We start from the raw sequence: 18640 nt of genomic DNA on the forward strand, positions 1-18640 counted from the left end.
GGAAGCTCCAAGCAGAGTGCCTGTCACAGAGCAGGTATGAAGCGCCTTTCCTCACCTCCTGTCCTGCTGTCCAGGCTAAGCTCCCCTCCACCTGGCTTCCCACCTATGCTCTCGACCCCCCCCCCCCGCCCCACTGCACTGGTCACTCTCTCTCTTCCCCGCAGTCCCTCCACCTCTGCGCTGCGAAGCCCTCCCTCAGGCTCTGCCTTTCTGAAAAAGCCCCTTTGGGCATGTTAAGTGAGTCCAGTTCAGCTAAAGCCCAGGACCCCCCTGAACTGTTTTCCCGTTATTATTCTTGCCAACCTTGCCGTGCATTTAGACCAACTTGGGCACCAGATAAAATATTTATGCTGTTATTTATGGGAGTAGCTGCTTCTGCCTCGGGAAGGAATTTTAATGAAAACCAATAAAACCCCCAGTGCATATCAGCAGCTCTGCCTCGGGCTACCGGCCCCTCCCTCCGCCTTCAACTCTGGTCATTAATCTCAAGGCTCAATTCTGTACTCACCCTACCCCCAGCGTGGCCTTCTCAGCTCAGGACCCCTGTCCCTCCACTCCCCACCCCCAGCAGCTGGGCTGAACACATTCAGTTCTGCCAGCATTTCTGAGCACCTTTTTTATTGTGTGAGGACTGGAAACCCTGGTGGCTTCGTGGTTAAGGGTTATGGCGAGTTACAGCTGCTAACCAAAAGGACAGCAGTTCAAATCCAGCAGTGGCTCCCTGGAAACCCTGTGGGGTGGTTCTACTCTGTCCTATATGGTTGCTATGAATCGGAATTGACTGGATGGCAATGGGTAGTGGTGGTGTGTGGTTGTTATGAGAACTGGAAACCCTGGTAGTGTAATGGTTAAGAACTACGGCTGCTAACCAAAAGGTTAGCAGTTCAAATCCACCGGGTGCTCCTCGGAAACCCTATGGGCCAGCTCTACTCTGTCCTATAGGGTTGCTATGAGCCGGAATTGACTGGATGGCAACAAGCTTTGGTTTTTATTGTGTGAGACCCTATGCCTGTGCTGGGTGCTATGGGGATATGGCAATGAATGGGACCTGCATCCTGACCCAAACTGGCTTATAACCTGGCTGGGCAAACAGACCCAGGCTTAAGTAATAAGACCTGACCAAGTGCCTGCCATGTGCCAGAATCTTGACATCCATCATCTCATTTAATCTCACAACAAACCTATAGGGTAGGTATTATCCCCGTTTTACAGATGAGGTTATTGAGGCTCAGAGAGATAAAGTGACTTGCCCAAGGTCACACAGCTTGCATGTGTCAGAGGTGGGATTCAAACCCTGCTCCTTTCACCAAGCTGGGTTGCCATCAAGTTGATTCCAATTCATGGAGATCCCATGTGTGCAGAGCAGAACTGCTCCGTAGGATTTTTAAGGCTGTGACCTTTTGGAAGCATATCACTAGGCCTATCCTTTGAGACACCGCTGGGAGGGTTCAAACCAACCTTTTGGCTACTAGTTGAGTGCTTAACTGTTTGTGCCACCCAGGGACTCCTGCCAATAACTATAAACCAAATCAAAAAATCCTTTGCTGTTGAGCTGATTCCGACTTACAGCAACTCAAAAGGACAGAGTAGAACTGCCCCATAGGGTTTCCAAGGAACAGTTGGTGGACTTGAACTGCTGATCTTTTGGATAGCAGCCGAGCTCTTAACCACTGTGCCACCAGGGCTCCCCAGTAACTACAGAATGAGGCAAAGGGAGATGAAGGCCATGAGAGTGGAGTAGACAAAGTGCAGCCAGAAGCCTGAAGGCCTCGCAGAGGACATGGCATTTAAGGTGGGCCTTGAGGAGTCAGTGGTATATTGGGGGTGGGGGACAACGGGGTTCCAGATGGAGGGTTCAGCTTGAGCAGAGACATGCAGACAGGAACATGCATCTGGGGCATATGCAGGAACTACTGAGGTGGAGCATGGCATGTGTGAAGAGGTGTGGTGGGAACTCACACCACTGACAAGGGAAGCTGCTTGCATGCGTGTTGAGGAGTTTGGAGAGATGGAGCTTGTGGGTCAGCCTTCAAAGGAATCGGAGTCTGAGTTCACTGAGTGACTTGACTGTCCGGGTAGGGACTGGAACCCAGGCCTGAGCCAGATGGCCCAGAGGAGCCCCCACCAATCGCATTTCTCAGCCAGTATTCACAGAGTATCTCCTCTGTGTGGCCCTGGCTGGGCAAAAGGGACAGGACAGATATAAGGCAGGTCCCACCCTTAGTGGCTCCTGGAGATACAATTACAGCAGAAGGAACCCAGGGCCTATGGGAGCCCAGAGGAGGTGTCTTACCCAACCCAGGAGTATTCCCATGGCTCCCCAAAAGAGGCAGTGCTGGGTGGGAGGGTCCTGGACGGGTAGGAAGCAGGTGGACAGTGTGGGAAAAGGCATTCCAGACAGAGCAGATATCATATGCAAAAGCTCAGAGATGAGTGAGCACAGTGTGTTGGGATCCGTGCCTGGAATATGGGTTGTAAGGGACGGGGGGGATGAGCCAGCAGGGGCAGATCAGCAGGAGCCCCTGAGTGCCAGCTCAGTACCTGTACCACATGTGCAGGCAATAGGGAGCCATGGAAGGAGTTAGAGCTGGGGAGTGCCAAGAGCTGATGTTTGTTTTTACATTCATATCATCTTGAAGGGGTAATTCTGTGGGAATTTGTGTATTGAGGCTTTAGCTGGGAAGAGGGTTGTCTGGAGGGAAGAAGGGAGGTCCCAAAGATTAAAGGGCATCCTTGAGAAGTGGGGAACATTATTTGCCAAAGCAAAAGGCTAGGATGGGATACCTGCTTTACCTACACAAGACCTGGGTTGTAGGAAGGGGACTTGGATTTATGGAGCACCGACTGTGGGCCCAGCTGGCTAAAGACCTCAACATAATGTTAAAGCTTGACCCTGTGAGGGACCAAAGGCATGCGGTGCCTCACGCTCTCTGGCTGTGTTATGAATGATCTCATGACCCATGGCCCTGTGCCTGCTTTGTGGTTGACTGAACTGAGTCACGGGGGGGTGGGGGGGGGTGGGGAGGGGAGAACCAGAACCTCCTTTCCCATTTATGCTCTTGACCAGGAGGTGTAGTCCCAACTGGGAGCCGGTTTAGGAGATGCTGGAGGTTGTAATGGAAACCCTGGTGGTGTAGAGGCTAAGTGCTACAGCTGCTGATGGAAGGGTTGGTGGTTCGAATCCACCAGGCACTTCTTGGAAACTCTATGGGGCAGTTCTACTCTGTCCTATAGGGTCGCTATGAGTTGGAATTGACTCGATGGCAACAGGTTGTTTTTTTTTTTTTTGGTTTGGGGGTTGTTATGCAAAGACCAGAGGCTCTAGTGTCCAATAGGCCTAGCCAGATGAGGAGGGTGACCCTGGGGGAGTGAGTGACCCCTCAGAGGCTGTGTTCTTATCTGCAAAGGGGGATGGCCGTACTGGCCTCGCAGGAGTTGTGAGGGCAGCGCGCGCTCTGGGTATGTGCTCCACACGTTGGTCCTTTTCTCCTAGTTTGGGTTAGAGCTAAGTGAGGTTAGGGGTGTCTCAGGGCCGGCTTTGTCCACCCACGACCTGAGATATTTCAGTTCCCTGTGGAGCAATGAGGTCTCAGGCCCTGGAGTCCCCACTCTTCACTCCCGTAGAGTTCTGGGCACCTTTCTCACCTCCATGGGTCTCCTGTATTGGAGAGTAATGTGTTGTCCTCAAGGCTCTCCCTGGTTCTGCAGAGTTCACAGCCACTCTCATTTTGTACTCAGGCTGTGAGAAATGAAATCACGTGCCCCAAATCACACAACTGGTACAAGACAGAGCTGAGGTGTAAACTCAGGCCTTTGTGGTCCTAACCTAGCCCCAAGCCTTGGCACAACATTCAGCTATCTTGATCAATCTCATTATATATCTGAGGACACGAAGACTGTAAAGGTGAAGTGACTTACCCAAGGTCATACACTAGTTAGCATCAGGGCTTAATACCAGGTCGTTTCACAAACGCTGTGCTCACTGTTCACTATCCTTTGATTCCTCAAACGCCTGGTTACAGTTTGCACTAAGCAAACAATACTACCACCTGGTGGCAGTATGCCTGAATTGCAGGAACAACTCCTAAGCGTTAACTCTCCTTCTCACCTTGAAGACTAAAATTGCATTTTTTAAAAAGTAGCTGAGTGGCACCTGTTTAACCAATCCCAGATATAATTCCTCATCAAATCCTGCGTAAGAGTAAAATTTGCAGGAGGGCTTATGGGGTTGCCAGTGAAGTCAGTAGAGATGAAATGGAGTTAATAGTATAAACAGATCTAGTCCAAGGCCTCATAGTGCCTGGGCGTTACTCCTCTATCCCTGTGATGAAGCTGCTGGAGGCTGTGTAATCTGGCCCTAACATGGGCTGTGTCTTTAAAATCCTTCTGGTTGTAACTGAAGCAGCAGCTGAAGCTGTTACCAGGGGCAACCTGGCAAGCCACAGTGCGTTAAATTAAATTAAACAGGCCTCTAACTGCCCCCTCCCCTCCTGTAGAAGGGAGGGGGCTGTTCCACCTCTCTCCTGGAGAATAAAGTTGCTGTGAAACCTCTTACGACTGCAAGGAATTCAGTTACAGAGTTTATGGCTCCCATGGGCAGGATGCTTGAAGGCAGCCTGGGAGGAGGAGGCTCAAAAGGCTTCTGCCAGGAGAAGAGGCAGGACTCTGGCTCTGGGCAGGGCTGCCCACCATTTCTGTTGTTTAATCTTCATCACAACCCCGTGAGCTGGGGGATTCCAGGTCTAGGAGAGAGGCTGAATGCCTTGTGAGTTAGGCTGCTGTTCTGTGGCAGATAGTGGGAGGAAACTGGGGCAGGCCCAGTAACCAGTGCGGACCCTCAGTGAAATCCACAGTCCCTGATATGAGATGACGGTGAGAGTGAGGGGAGACCTTAGGCCAGTGGCTCTCAGAATATGTCCCAACCCCCTGAGGCCCTTGCCGTTAGTTCCCTCATTATAGAGATGGGGAAACTGAGGCTCAAAGAAGTAAAGAGGCTTGCCTACTTAACCGGATTATTTGAAGCCAGGTCACTCTGACGTTGAGTTCATGTTCTTCCCACAGCTAATGGCAAGGAGCTAGTGCTTGTTCAGCATTTACCATTTACAAAGTGCTTTCGCATAGATGCTGTTTGATCCTCAGAACATCCTGTGAGGAATGTGAAATGGGTATCATCACCCTCTTTGTACAGATGGGAAAACAGGTGAGATGATGTCCTGAAACTCACGTGGCCAGTGTGACAGCCTGGACTGAAATCTGGAAGTGGTGCTCTTTCAGCCATACTAATAACAGTAATTATCACTGAGCACTTATTATGTACCATGCCCACAGTTTACACTTGTTAACCCATCTGACCTTCTAAATAACACTGTGAGATAGAGACTATTATTATCATCCCAGCTTTACAGATAAGAAAACTGTGACAGAGAGGGGTTAGTAAACATGCCTCGAGTAACACAGCTAGAAAGCAGTAAGGCTGGGGATCCAATAGCTTAGCTTCAGAGTCCCTGCTCCTAACCATGCTAGATCAGTGGTTCTCAAAGTTGGTCCCAAGACCAGCGGTATCAGCATCACCTGGGAACCTGAGAGAAATGCTCATTCTTGACCCACTGAATCAGAAACTTTGGGGGTGGGGTCCAACAATCTGTGTTGACCAGGCCCTCTAGAGCACACTCTAGTAGTTTATAGACCACTGCACTAGACTCCCCTGCACCACACTGCTGAGAGAGGGGTAAAAAGGGGCGAGTAGATGAATCTCTTTTTAAATAAGTGAAAGTATCAGAAATCGTGATCCTTAGGTAAGCCTGAAGATTTGAGTTCTTACAGCCGGATGGGTAAGTGACAGAAGTTGGTGATCTAGCAGACCCCACAGATGATGCTAGGCTCAGGACAAGCCATTACAGGAGTAGGTATGTGTTAACTTGGGCAGGTACAAGAGCAGATCTTGACTATTCCATTTATTTTAGAAGGTGGCCCTCAAAGATGGAAATATGGTAGGTGAGGGGACTTGGCTATTTTAAGGGATTTCAACAGAAGATCTTTTAATATACCAGTGGTTTACAAATCTGTGTAGGTCCCTGGGTGGCACACATGGTTTGTGCTCAACTACTTACCTAAAGATTGGCGGTTTGAATCCACCCAGTGGCACTGCAGAAGAAAGGCCTGGCAATCTGCTTCCCTAAAGATTACAGCCAAGAAAACCCTAAGGAGCAGTTCTACTCTGTAACACATGGGGTCGCAATGAGTCCGAATTGATCTGATGACAACAGGATTTTTTTTTTTTTTTTTGTCTTACAAATCTACACACATCTGAATAGGCTATCACAGAGACCTTGGTTCTTAAGAAACATATTTGCCTTATGGTTTGAACTTTGTCCCTGCTGACAGGTGTACCCTAAGTTCTGAGTCAGTTCTTGAGAGCTGACTAACTCCCTTACGGAAAGGGATGACAAAGAGGAAAGAAAAGGAACATTTCTGAAGCATCGATTATCCACATTACGGCACTGAATTCTCACAGCAGCCTCAGAAGGAGCACTCTGCCTTCTTCCTTTTACAGGCCAGGAAACAGATAAAAAAAAAAAAAAAAAAAAAAAAGCCACTGGCCCAGCCCCACAGCCTAGGGAAGAAGTGCCAGGATTCAAGTCCAGATCTGTCTCCTTCCAACGCCCCTGTTCTTTCCACCTCATCACGCTTGCCCCCGTGAAGGCTGATGCTGCAGAAATAAAAGTCGCACGGTGACAGGCCTCAGGGAATATGCTCTTCCTGAACAACTGGAATGTCCTCTGTGATGACACAGCATACAGCCCCCACCCCACCCCCTGGCACCTGCCGTGTCACCTATGGGGGCATCACAGAAAGGACCAGGGAAGGGGGGTCTCCTCCCCACATCCAGTGGTCGAGTGTTGATGTTCTCAACACTCCTGTTTTGCCAGGTGTGGAGAGTGCACAGTGGGATAGGATTGGAGTCCCACCCTGCCTCTAACTCCCCGAAGGGTTCTGAAAAGGCCACTTCCCTGTCTGGGCCTCAAGCTTCTGCATCCATAAGCGGGACAACCCCACTAGGCCTGTCTGTGTCACAGGTGTGTTAGCAGGGCTGTTAAAAAAAAAACCAAAAAACCATTGCCATCAAGTCAAGTCCAACTCATGGCAACCTTATGTGTTACAGAGTAGAACTGCCCCATTGCCAGGCCTTTCTTCTGTGGCACCCCTGGGTGGGTTCCAACGGCCAACCTTTGGGTTAGTAGTCGAGTGCAAGCCTCATCATCCAGGAACCCTAAATGCAACCGGGGAGGGGGGCGGTGTTAAGCTGCAGAATTAACTATTTGATCCTATCTCGGGTACCCTGGATGATTCCGTGGGGATTTTAAGCTTCGAGCAGGTGAACTGCAGCTCCCAGTTGTCACCCCTTTTCTGGTTCTACTCTAGGCGCAGGCCCTGTGGGTGATCCTAGCTTTGGGTTGGTTTCCTGGACTTGCTGCCTCCAGGCCAACCTGAGCCACTTTTCTAGTCCACTGTCCCTAGAGAAAAGGGCCGTCTTTGTCTAGTCCTGGGTTCAAATCCAACTTGACTGCCAGTAGAGGCCAGGTGGGTCTGAGGAAGTCTCTTGCCCTCTGAACTTGCTCAGCTCCTCCGGCGGGTCCCTGCTGTGCTGTACCCTCAACCTGTTGTTGTTGGGTGTTGTCCAGTTGATTTTTAACTGATAGCAGTGACAGAGTAGGACTGCCCCACTGGGTTTTCTAGGCTGTAATCTTTACAAGAGCAGATCGCCAGGTCTTTTCTCCCACAGAGCCGCTAGTCTCCCACGGAGCCAGCCTTTCGGTCCGCAGTTGAGCACTTAACCGTTGCATCACTAGGGCTCCTGTCCTCAACCTACACAATCTTTTCTCCTGTAAAAGTGGTAGCGGCAGATGATGCTAAAGGCAGATTTGGCTCTGGGGTTCTGTATCTATGAGAAGAGGAGGCCCAATTCTCAAACTCGCAAGGTAAGTATGAGAGAGAAGCCAGCAGCAAACTCCTAAAACAGAAGGCACTGATTTGCAAAGTGTGGGTGACCCCAAGGCCACCAGTAAGCAATGGAGCCACAGCCTCTGGAAAGCTGTCCCTCAGCCTGGGCTTTGATGTCCCACAGTCCTGAGTTCAGTTCCTATTAGGCACTCAATGATTGTGTGCCCTTGGGCTCTCTGAACCTCAATTTTGCTCATCTGTAAAATAGGGCTAACATCACTTCTGACTTTCCAGCATTTCTGTGAGGGTCAAATAAAATAATCTATGAAAAGTGCATGTGTGCATTGTACCTGACTTATCACTCAGCTTCATTCATTTCCTTTTCTAGTTGAAACAAGTCAAACCACTTGGATTTGGGCTGTGTGTATGTGTGTGTGAGGCACAAACAACCTGCACTCAACTACTAACCAAAAGGTTGGTGGTTCGAACCCACCCTTCAGTGCCACAGGGATCTGCTTCCAAAAAGATTATAGCCAAGAAAACCCTATAGGACATTTCTACTCTGAAACACATGGGGTCACCATGAGTCGGAACTGATTCAAAAGCAGCAGGTTTTTTGGGGGGTGGGGGGCATTTGTATTTGCAAGTACCACGGGAGGAAAAATCCACTCATGCTCTCAAAAAGTTTGCAGTTAAGTTTCTAGATCACTTCTGTCCTCAACAGTCACCCTGAGATTTCCCGCCTCCATGTGCTCGTTTACGTGTTTCCTTCTGCCGGGAGGATTGTTCCTTCCTTCACTTCTCTGCTGTTCAAATGCCTTCTTGTCCCTGAAATCACCTTGGCCACCACCTTCATCTAGCCCCTCATTCGACAGGAAGAATCAAGACCTAGAGAGGGGAGGTGACCCACTCACGTCCCAGTGAGGCAGGAGCATGGCTAGGACCGGAACCCAAATCCTGGCTCCTGACTCTGAGTGGGGTCTCCCCAATGTCATCACTCTTTTTCCCAGGCTGGTTGTGGGCTAGGGTGAAGGGAGACAGCCGAAAGGAGCAGGAGGGGATGAGAGAGATGGGGTGGTGGTGGGGAAACACTCAGAAGGAGTACCCTGGGGTCCCCTGCATGCTTGGCCTCCTGACCAGGGGGTGAGGATGAGAATGGCCGGGTCTATGGATATTCACTGGGGCTGGGCCTTCCCTGTGACCATAGCTACTCCCCCGGAAACCCTGCCAGGTTGGTACCACCATCCCCATTTCATGGAGGAAGATATGGACACTTTGAGAGGTTAAACAGCTTGCCTGGGTCATGCAGCTCATGAGGGCTGCAGCCTCCCACCCTCAGGCTCTGACCACGGCCACACCGAGTGCATCTGCACTGCACAGTGTAACCCAGTCATCAGGACCTCAGTGCAGTTCTGCTTCTGGGAGAGAGCAGGAGAGAGCAAGAAAGGAAGATGGAGGAAGAAAGAGGGGGCATGTGGGAGGCCAAAGAGCTGTAGGAAGGGCAGCTCCTTGAGAGCAGGGTGTCCCCAGTCCCCTGAAGCCGGCCTCCCCGGTGGTGGCAGTGCTCTGTGTGTGTGTCAGGGACCCTGGGCTGGCTGGCTGGCCATGCCCTGCAGCCCTTCCTGCCTGGCTCCCCCACCCTTCTGGGCGCGGCCATCTGTCGGAATGCCCACGCCTTTGTTTGTGAGGCTCCTGCCTGGCCTGCCAGCACTGCCTCCTCCCTGCCTGCCCCAGCTGGCCAGGTGAGATCCCAACAGATCCACAGGGCGCACCGGGTCACCTTGGACAAGCTGCTGTACCCTCCCTGAGCCTCAGTTACTTCCTCTGTGAGATGAGGATCACAATCCCCAGTATATCTGTGAGATTTCAAGAAAGGTCAAGTGTACTGACAAAGTTCTGAGCTCAGTGCCTGGCGCTCAGGTGTGGGATAAATGGCACCCGTTGTGGTGCTGGTTCTTGTCTCCCAGGGCCTGCTCTGGCCATGAGCAGTGGTGAAGGACCTAAGTGTGTGCATGTACCTGTGTGTGTGGGTGTATGTGTGTGTGGTAAGCTATCAATTTTGGGGGAAAAGAGGAGGAAAATCAAACAACCAAGTTGTCTTAGGACAGAGATTATTTGTGTAGAGAAATGTGAGTTCAAGATGTTGTCGTTGGGGATTGTTAAGTTTATTTGGACTCATAGCGACACCGTGTGTTACAGAGTAGAACTGCCCCATAGGGTTTTTTTGGCTGTAATCTTTACGGAAGCAGACTGCCAGGTCTTTACTAAAAAAAAAAAAAAAAGAAAAAGAGGCTTCAAGACTTAAAAAATTCAATTATTCAACCAAATTAAACAGTGGCCCCAACCCAGTGCTAGTAAACACTGGGTGTGTATGGCGGGGGGCGTGGGGGGGCAGGGGAGATAGAGGCCCAAGACAGAGGGTTCACTCTCTAGGGGGTGAGAGAGAAGTTGCTTTGAGCTAAGCCAGAGACTGGGAATGGCTCTGTTACAGAGCAACTAAGCACCGTGTAGGGGTGCGGGGAGGAGGACTAACTATACTGAGCCCCGACCACGAGCAGTGCCCTGCCTGGTGCCTTTCTTGTCCTCTCACTGAATCCTCACAGCAAAGCTGTGAGATAGACGTCAGAACCCCATTTTATAGATGAGAATATTGAGGCTCAGAGAAGTGAAGTGACTTGCCTGCAGCCATCTGATGAGGAAGGTGGAATTTGAACCTATCTGTCTTCTAAAGTTTATGCTCTTAACGCCCATTAAACCGTGAGATTTGCCACCAAGAGTCTGTGTGTGTGTGTCTGTGTGTGTGTGTGTGTGTGTGTAGGAGGTAATGAGGGGAATGGCAGATTAAAACACTCCTCAACTTCACATTTTTGTAATTTAAGAAAGAGAAAGGGGAGGGAATGAAAAGCAGAGGAAGGGAGTCACAAAGACTCACACAACCATGCACAAACACTACTTATTTTTGGATTGTGGGCTGAATTATTAACTTTTATAATATTTTCTTTTGTCATTTTAGTTAGCAGATGAGCAGGTCTTCCTGGCTCTCCAGCAGCTCTTTATCCTTTGAGCTCCAGAGGCTCTTCCCTGCCCAGGGCAGTTGCAGCCCCCATGAGGATGGAAGATCTCGTGGAGCTGCAACACAGGTGGCGTCAGAACATGGCTGGTTTCCAGCCATGCTCCTGTTGGTGGAGATCCTCTCAATCAGGGGTCCCATAACTCCTGCTCTCTTGTCCCAGCCCCTCCTCCCTGGCCCTGCCTCCAACTCCACCTCTGTTCTATTCCTCCCAACTACTGACCTAAAGTTTGATGGTCTGAACCCATCCAGAGGCGCCTTAGAAGACGTGCCTGCATCTCACAAGCCTTGCAGACTCTATGGAGCAGTTCTACTCTGCACACATGGGGTCACCATGGATTGGAACAGACTTGATGGCAATGAGTTTACTGTCCACAGTACGCACTTTCATTGTCAGCCTCTGGGGCCCTGTTTTTGGTTCAGAAAAATTATGATTTCTGGGCCCATGGCACTTAGAGACGATCATCACACTACATGGGTCATGTAGTGAATACCTGCGACCTAGGCCAGTTGTAGACACATCTCTGATCTGTCCCTTTGTCTCCTGTTCCCAGAGGAGGGGCTCAGGCAAGACCAGTTAATGAAGGAACACATTTTTGCTTCTCCCTTTGTCCCCGGCCTTTGTAAAGGCAGAAATTTCTTAACGACAGGGCCTGGCACACAGTAAGTGTTCGATAAATGTTAAGATGCTAAGTTAATGGCTCTCAGACATGCCCAGAATTTATCAGCTTATGGGCACTTTTACCCCATCATTCGATTGGATAGCCCTAGTAAACTTGAGGCAGCTATTATTATTATTTAATGTTTATGAAGCAGACACTCAGACCCAGAGACGAAAAGTGACTTGTCCAAAGTCACACAGCAAAATAATAACAGAACTCCAGCCCAAGCCCCTTGACTTTAGCTATAATGAAGTCGTCGTCATTGTCTTGATTGTGACTACTGTTTCTTCAGCACCAGCTTTGTGCCGGGTATTTTAGAAAGGCAAAATCTCATCTCTAATCATCATGATAATTATATGAAGTAGAAATTCTCACCCCCTGTTTTTCAGATGATCAATCCCCAACTTTCTCCTGGGGTTTATGTGTGGGACTGACCACAGCTGCTCTGTCCAGACCAGGGAGCTGAGTCAGGCCCAAGGACACAGCACAGAGAGCTGTCAAGTCCCAACACCTGAACCCATCAGCTCCTTCCCTGGGGCATCGGGCTGTGTCCTGCTCAGCACTTTTTCAGCTGGGCGTTCACTCACTGGGCACCACCCACTGTGGCTGTGCTGAATGGTGGCAGGGAAGGAGCTGGCCACTTTCGGGTCCTCACCCCTAAAGCTCTGCTTCCCTCCTCACCTCCTCCAAAAAGCCTTCTCCAGGGAATATCCTCCTGAACGCAGGAAGGGACCTTGGAGACCATACAGTCTACCCTCCCATCCCCATTTCACTAACAGGGAACCACATCCCAGAAGAGAAGGCCCACAGCGAGTCAGTTGCAGCTGGGATAAGAGCTCCATCTTCCTGGCTCTTAGCCCAGGGCTCTTTAGGCCCCCTCTGCAGCTGTGACCACATTCAGCACATATAATGCCAACGGTGCCTTCAGCTGAGGGCAGTCTAGCGTTCAGGGCTATAAGCCCTGGATTTAGAACAAGAGACCTAGGTCCCTGTTGGTCCACATGACCGCAACATCGACACACACCTTGGGGGTGGAGGAGACACTCCCAGGCCGTACTGAGGAGGACCTCACTTCCAGGGATAGGCAGGGCTGGATTCTGATCCTGCTCATCTCTGCGCAGGCGCTATTCTAGGTGCTTTACAAATATTAAATTTTAATGATAACAACAAGGAGCCCTGGTGGCACAATGGTTACGGGCTCGGCTGCTAACCTAAAGGTCTGCAGTTCAAACCCACTCAGCTGCTCCATGAGAGGAAGACATGGTGATGTGCTCCCATAAAGATTACAGCCTAGAAAACTCTATGGAGCAGTTCTATTCTGTCATATGGGGTCGCCATGAGTCAAAAATCAACTCAACGGCACCTGACAACAATTAAAATCCAAAACCAAGTCCGTTACCATTGAGCTGTTTCTGACTTGCAGCAACCCTAAAGGAGTCCTGGTGGCGCAGTGGTTAAAGTGTTGCACTGCTAACTGAAAGGTTGGCAGTTCAAAACCACCAGTGGCTCCATGGGAAAAAGGTGGGGCAGCCTGCTTCTGTAAAGATTTGCAGCCTTGGAAACCCCATGGGGTTGCTATGAGTCGGAATCAACTTGACAACAGTGGGTTTGGTTTTTTATTGTTGTTGTTGTTATAGAACAGTATAGAACTGTACCATAGGGTTTCCAAAGCAGAAATCTTTAGAGAAGCAGACTGCCACATCTTTCTCCCATGGAGCAGCTGGTAGATTCAAACTGCCAACCTTTTGGTTAACAGCCAAGTGCATAACCACTGTGCAACCAGGGCTCCTTATAACAATTATAACAGCAACCAGATGAGGAATGTCCCCACTTTACAGATAAGGAGGCTGAGGCTCAGAAGTTAAGCCGTTTGTCCAGAGTCACATAATCAGGACTCTGGCTCCAGAGCCCATGCTGTCAACTACAACATAAGCCACCTCCCCTATAAAGTGGAGCCAATAATAACACTGCCCTTCCAGGGGTGTCAGGAGCATGTAATGAGACAATAGCTGTAAACACCAATCTCAACTCTAACCAAGATGATGAGTGCAAGCAATGCTCTGTGTAGCTGGCAGTGTGGCTGGAGCCTCACTAATGAGTATGAATAACAGCTACCCTCTGTGCATTGCTACTAGTCCCAGGCCCAATTCTAGGTGCTGTGCTTAAGTTAACTCATTGACTCTTCACAATTATCCTATAACATAACTATTGTTATTATCCCCGTTTTACAGAGAGGAAAACTGAGATGCCAAGTACCAACATGAAGTAAGAGAGTGTGTAAGAGTTGGGATTTGGACCCAGCCCGTCTGACCCAGAGTCCACCCTCTTAACGTCTACCCTGCAATGCTCCTTTAAGGCAAGTCCATGCTCTCCAGCCTGTACTCCCTGGGGTCTGGACTCCTGTATTCCTCTTACTGAAGCCAGAAGCTTTGGTGGAAAAGCAGTGAGGAGGTGTGCAAAGTCTTGGTGAATGGAGACAAGCTACGTATATGTGAGGACTTCTTGTTATTGAAATATTACAAATCTAAAGCATTATAAAGCATCATCATTATCAGCTCAACCGTGCCCATGCTGTGCCATCATGGAAAAGCCATGGTACCCTTCTGAACTGTGCTTTCCTCTTCTGTAACAAGAGGTGGGCCCTCTGTATCATTCACTCTGCCATCCAGTGCCTAGAGTGGAAGGCAGCCTCTGAGATGCCCCCAGTGACCTCAGTCTCCTGACCTTCATGGCCTTGTATAGTCCCCTCCCTTTGAATGTCAGTTGCACCTAGTGACTTGCTCCTAATGAACAGAATATGGCAAAAGTGATAGGATGTCACTTCTGAGATTAGGTTACAAAAACACTGTGGCTTCTGTCTTGGGTGCCCTCTCTTGCTAGCTCTCTTGCTCACTTGCTCTGCGGGAAGACAGATGCCATGTTGTAAACTGCTGTCCATGTGGCAAAGAACTGAGGGAGACTTTTGGCCAACAGCCAGTGAGGAACCGAACCCTGCCAACTGAGTCAGCTTGGAAACAAATCCTTCCCCAGTCAAGCGAGCCTCCAGATGAGTCTGCAGCCCAGAGGCACCTGGGTAGGCCATGTCTAGGTTCCTGACCCATAGGAACTGTGTGCGAGATAATAAATGCTTATTGTTTTAAGCCACTGAATTTTGGGGGGATTTATTTTGCAGCAATAACCAATACACCTATTACTTGTCTATTTGGTGCCAGGTCCTATGCTGCACATACATTTATTCAAGATACGCTTATTGAGTGCCACTGTGTGCCATGGTGCCAGGTATTGGGTTTACAGTGGCAAACCAGACAGATGTCTCCACTCTCAAAGACCTCAAAGTTGAGTTGCGGGACAGGCTTTAAATGGATAATGTAAACACTGTTACGGAAACTCTGAGGAGGCCCTTGAGCCAGGCTGGAAAAGTCAGTAGAGGCTGCCTAGCACAGGGGTGTCTGAGATAAAACCGAAATTAAGGAGAACCCTCCAGGAAAAGGCGGAACAGGAAGGCATGTCAGGAAGCAGCCAAGTAAAGGGCAAAGCAGGCTAAGGAGACTTGTCCCACATGGGAAACAAGGGGAAGTAGAATGTGGCACAAGCCTGGATTGCAAGAGTGACCTGGCAGAGGGGAAGTGGAGAGGTAGGTCATGGAGGGCCTCAAACACCCGCCTGAGAGCTCAGGATTTATCTGCCCGGCAGTAGGGAGCCACTGAGGGTCGTAAGCAGCTGAGGGACATGGCCAGCAAGATTAAGCAACATGACACTGGCCATAGAGGCTGGGGTGGAAGGGTCAAGCTGGAGGGCAGGAACCCAGGAAGGATGAGGGCTACACTAGTCCAGCCAGGAAATGATGGAGGCTGGGCTAGCACAGGGAGGCTGCAGAGTAGATAGACCTTACAGATATGAGGGGGTGAGATGGCCAAGATTTGGGGTCTGACCAGACGGGAGGGGGGTGAGGGAGAGAGAGAAGGCAGGAATGCCACCCGTTTCCGACGGTGAGGTCTGCTCGTGCCTTTAGTTAGAAGGGGGTGCACGGACACATGGACAGGTATTGGCTGGGAGGAGCAAAGTAAAGGGATGAGTTTGCCAGCATGATTTTGCAATATTGCCAGAAGAGGACTTACAAGACAGCCCCGCTAGGAAGCAGGTCCACCTCTTAGCATAGGAAAGAGAAGCTACAGCCCTGGTCTGCCACAGGCGCAGAAAAGGAGAGGTACATTGGTAAGGTATTTGAGAGGCCTAAGGGCCAGAGCTTGAGGAAAGTCTGGGGAGCAGGGGGCACGCCCAGGTGGGGTCCCTGCGGATAGAGGGGCCATGACCCCAGTCCGGGAGTCACCCACCTGCTGTGCGAAGCCCAGCGCCTTGTCGTAGAGTGCGATGCCCGCCTTCAGCACCCGTGCGCGCTCCTCCGGGCTGGTGCAGCCCACGTCGAAGCCGTGCGCGTAGCCCTGTTCCGCCAGGCAGCGCGCAGCGCGGAGCTGGGTGTCGCTGGCAGCCTCGGTGCCGGCCTCGAGGCCCATGAGAGCGGCCAGCCGTCCCGCACACTCTTCCTCCTCTTCCTCCTGCTCCAGCCGCCCGTATACATGCACCAAATTGGCCCAGGCGTTGAGGTTGCCCGGGTCGTCGCGGGCCACCTCGAGGAAAAGCTCGCGGGCTTCATCCAGCTCCTCCAGATAGAAGGCGAAGGCGCCCAGGAGGTGGCGCATCGCGGGGTGCTGCGGAGCGGCCGCCAGCTCGAGCTCTTGCCTCAGTCCCTCCCGCTGCAGCTTCAAGTCCCTGGCGCGGAGTGAGGCCGGCGAGCGCGGCTCGAAGTTCAGCTGCATCTCAAGGTGGAAGTGGCCCGGGAGGTAGTCCAAGTCGTCGATGAGGGCGTTCAGGTCCTCAGCCGCGGCCTCCGTCTCTGCCATGGCTGCCCAGCGGCTCCCCGGGACTCGCTTTTGCCCTGGAGGTTGCTTAGTGCAGTGGATGGGGCGCCCCAGAGTGAGTCCGGTGGAAGGCGAGGGTCAGTGTGCGCGGAGGCCCAGGGCGCGGCTGCCTCCCGGTCCTGGGGCCCCTCCTGCGGGTAGGTGGATCCCAGCGTCGGCTCCTGGAGCGCCCTGTGGGTGTTTCTGCTTTCGCTGCTCAGCGGCTCTTAGACGCCTGCATTGCACAGCTAGGTGCTCCAGAAAAACAGGTGCATTGCCAAATTGAGGTGCGCAAACCCTAGTGCATGACAAAAGACGTTTTTACTCTTCCTGCTGAGCAGATGAGGAAACCGAGGCTCCCAGCAGGGAAATGACTTGACGGGGTCGCAAAGCTGGGGCGTGCTGAGCCAGGCCCCAAACCGCAGTTTGCTGAATCCAGCCGGGTTCTTCTTCCGTGAGCGCTGCACCACCCCCTCTGCGTGAGCGCGCTGACTAGGAGAGTTAGGACTAGCCCTTCCAGTCCTAAATCATTACTTTCATTATTACTACTTTCCCCGTCCCCTCCCTCCTCTGGTGTCTAGGCCTCCCTCGCAGTTCCTCAGAGTTCTCCTTCCTCTGAATGGAGCCTGCCACCTCCCTCCTCTCCACCTTTGACCATTATTTTCCAGGCTTCCCCTGCTGAGATTTCTCTTGCCTCCTCTCTGTTCATCAGATCACTGTGGAAAGACCATGGAAGGTCCCTCCTGCTGGCTCTAACCCCAGTGTTTCACCTTTAATAATAAAGTGTGACCTTGGACAGGTCCCTTCATCCCTCTGCGCCTTACTTTCTGCATGGGTGAAATGAGCACTGACAATCTCGCCCCCAGGGGCAGGGGAGATATTAGAGGGGGACTGGTAAGTGTGGGCTCTCACCTCCTCCCCCTTGGTTCCCACCCCATTCCAATACTCTGCCCTTGGTCCCTGATTTCTTACTTTTGCCAGTCTTTTCTCCTAGAACTGGACCTAACCTCTAGCCTGGAAGCTGGGCCAAGCTCCCTGCTGCAGGGACTGTCTGATCCTCTGAAATTTGGGATTTGTCGCAGGTCTGAATTTTCGAATCCCATCTGCTCCTTGTTCCACCCAGGGCTGGGCTCCTGAGGTGCCTGCTGCCTCATCTTCTTGGAAAACAGACCATAATTTTCAAGAGAGGAAATATAGCCAATTAGTCAACTTGGAAAAATATTTGACTTTAGTAGTAAAAATGTCAATTAATACAATATTCTGCTACCATTTTTTCACCTGTCAATTAAAAAAATAAAATTTAATATTTTTTTAAATTAAAAATTGTCAGCGTAAGTTGCAGGTGATGATGAGATGGAAGCTGAGCTCTCCCCTGCTTGGGAGGATCAGGGATGGGCTCCCAGAGGGTCTGGGCTTTGATCTGACTCTAAGATGAGGAGGAGCTGTGTGGGGAGGGTAATTGGGGAGCATTCCAGCAGAGGGAAAGGCATATGAAAAGGCCTGGAGGTTCACCTGTGCAGGGTGTGTCCTGGGGACAGAGCAGACCCAGGGTCTGGAGGTCACACAGCTTGGGGGAGAGATGGCAGGAAATGAGGGCTGGAGGCTAGGCCATAGCCCCATCAAAAAAACCAAAAACCAAACCCTTTGCCGTGGAGTCCACTCTGACTCATAGTGACCCTATAAGACAGAGTAGAACTGCCCCACTGAGTCTCCAAGGAGCGCCTGGCAGATTTGAACTGCAGATTCTTTGGTTAGCGGCAGTAGCACTTGACCACTATGCCACCAGGGCTTCCTCAGCCCCATCAGAGAGGCCATAATCCTGGCTGAGGAACTTCACTTGACTCCTTGGCCTTCACAGATGGTTTTGGAGTCTGCATAGGTTAGAAACTCTTGCAACCACAGAGCTCCCAAACCTAATTAAAAGTCCCATCTTCACTGTGTGCCCTATATCTCCGAGTGTGACCAGGACAAGTTACTCTCCCTGTCTGAGCTTTTGTTTCCTCTTCTGTAGAATGGAGGCAGGGAGGGGTCACAATAGTAAGACAGGAGAGAGTGACATAGTTGTGATA

The 18640-nt window shown here is 50.9% G+C and overlaps 1 protein-coding gene across 2 annotated transcripts in view; it reads right to left on the reverse strand.

Moving 5' to 3' along the window:
- Positions 1 to 17426, reverse strand: part of TTC22 (tetratricopeptide repeat domain 22) — a 30325-nt gene extending 12899 nt beyond the window's left edge. The window contains exon 1 of one of the 2 annotated variants that reach the window (XM_064282019.1): positions 16008 to 17426. In XM_064282019.1, coding sequence (XP_064138089.1) covers positions 16008 to 16574 — 567 coding nt within the window. In that variant the 5' untranslated portion in view covers positions 16575 to 17426. The remainder of the gene's footprint in view (positions 1 to 16007) is intronic. The other variant, XM_003411163.4, reaches the window with a different exon arrangement.
- Positions 17427 to 18640: the final 1214 nt, after the last annotated feature.

Source organism: Loxodonta africana, chromosome 3, assembly GCF_030014295.1.
Source record: "Loxodonta africana isolate mLoxAfr1 chromosome 3, mLoxAfr1.hap2, whole genome shotgun sequence".
Lineage (NCBI taxonomy): Eukaryota > Metazoa > Chordata > Mammalia > Proboscidea > Elephantidae > Loxodonta > Loxodonta africana.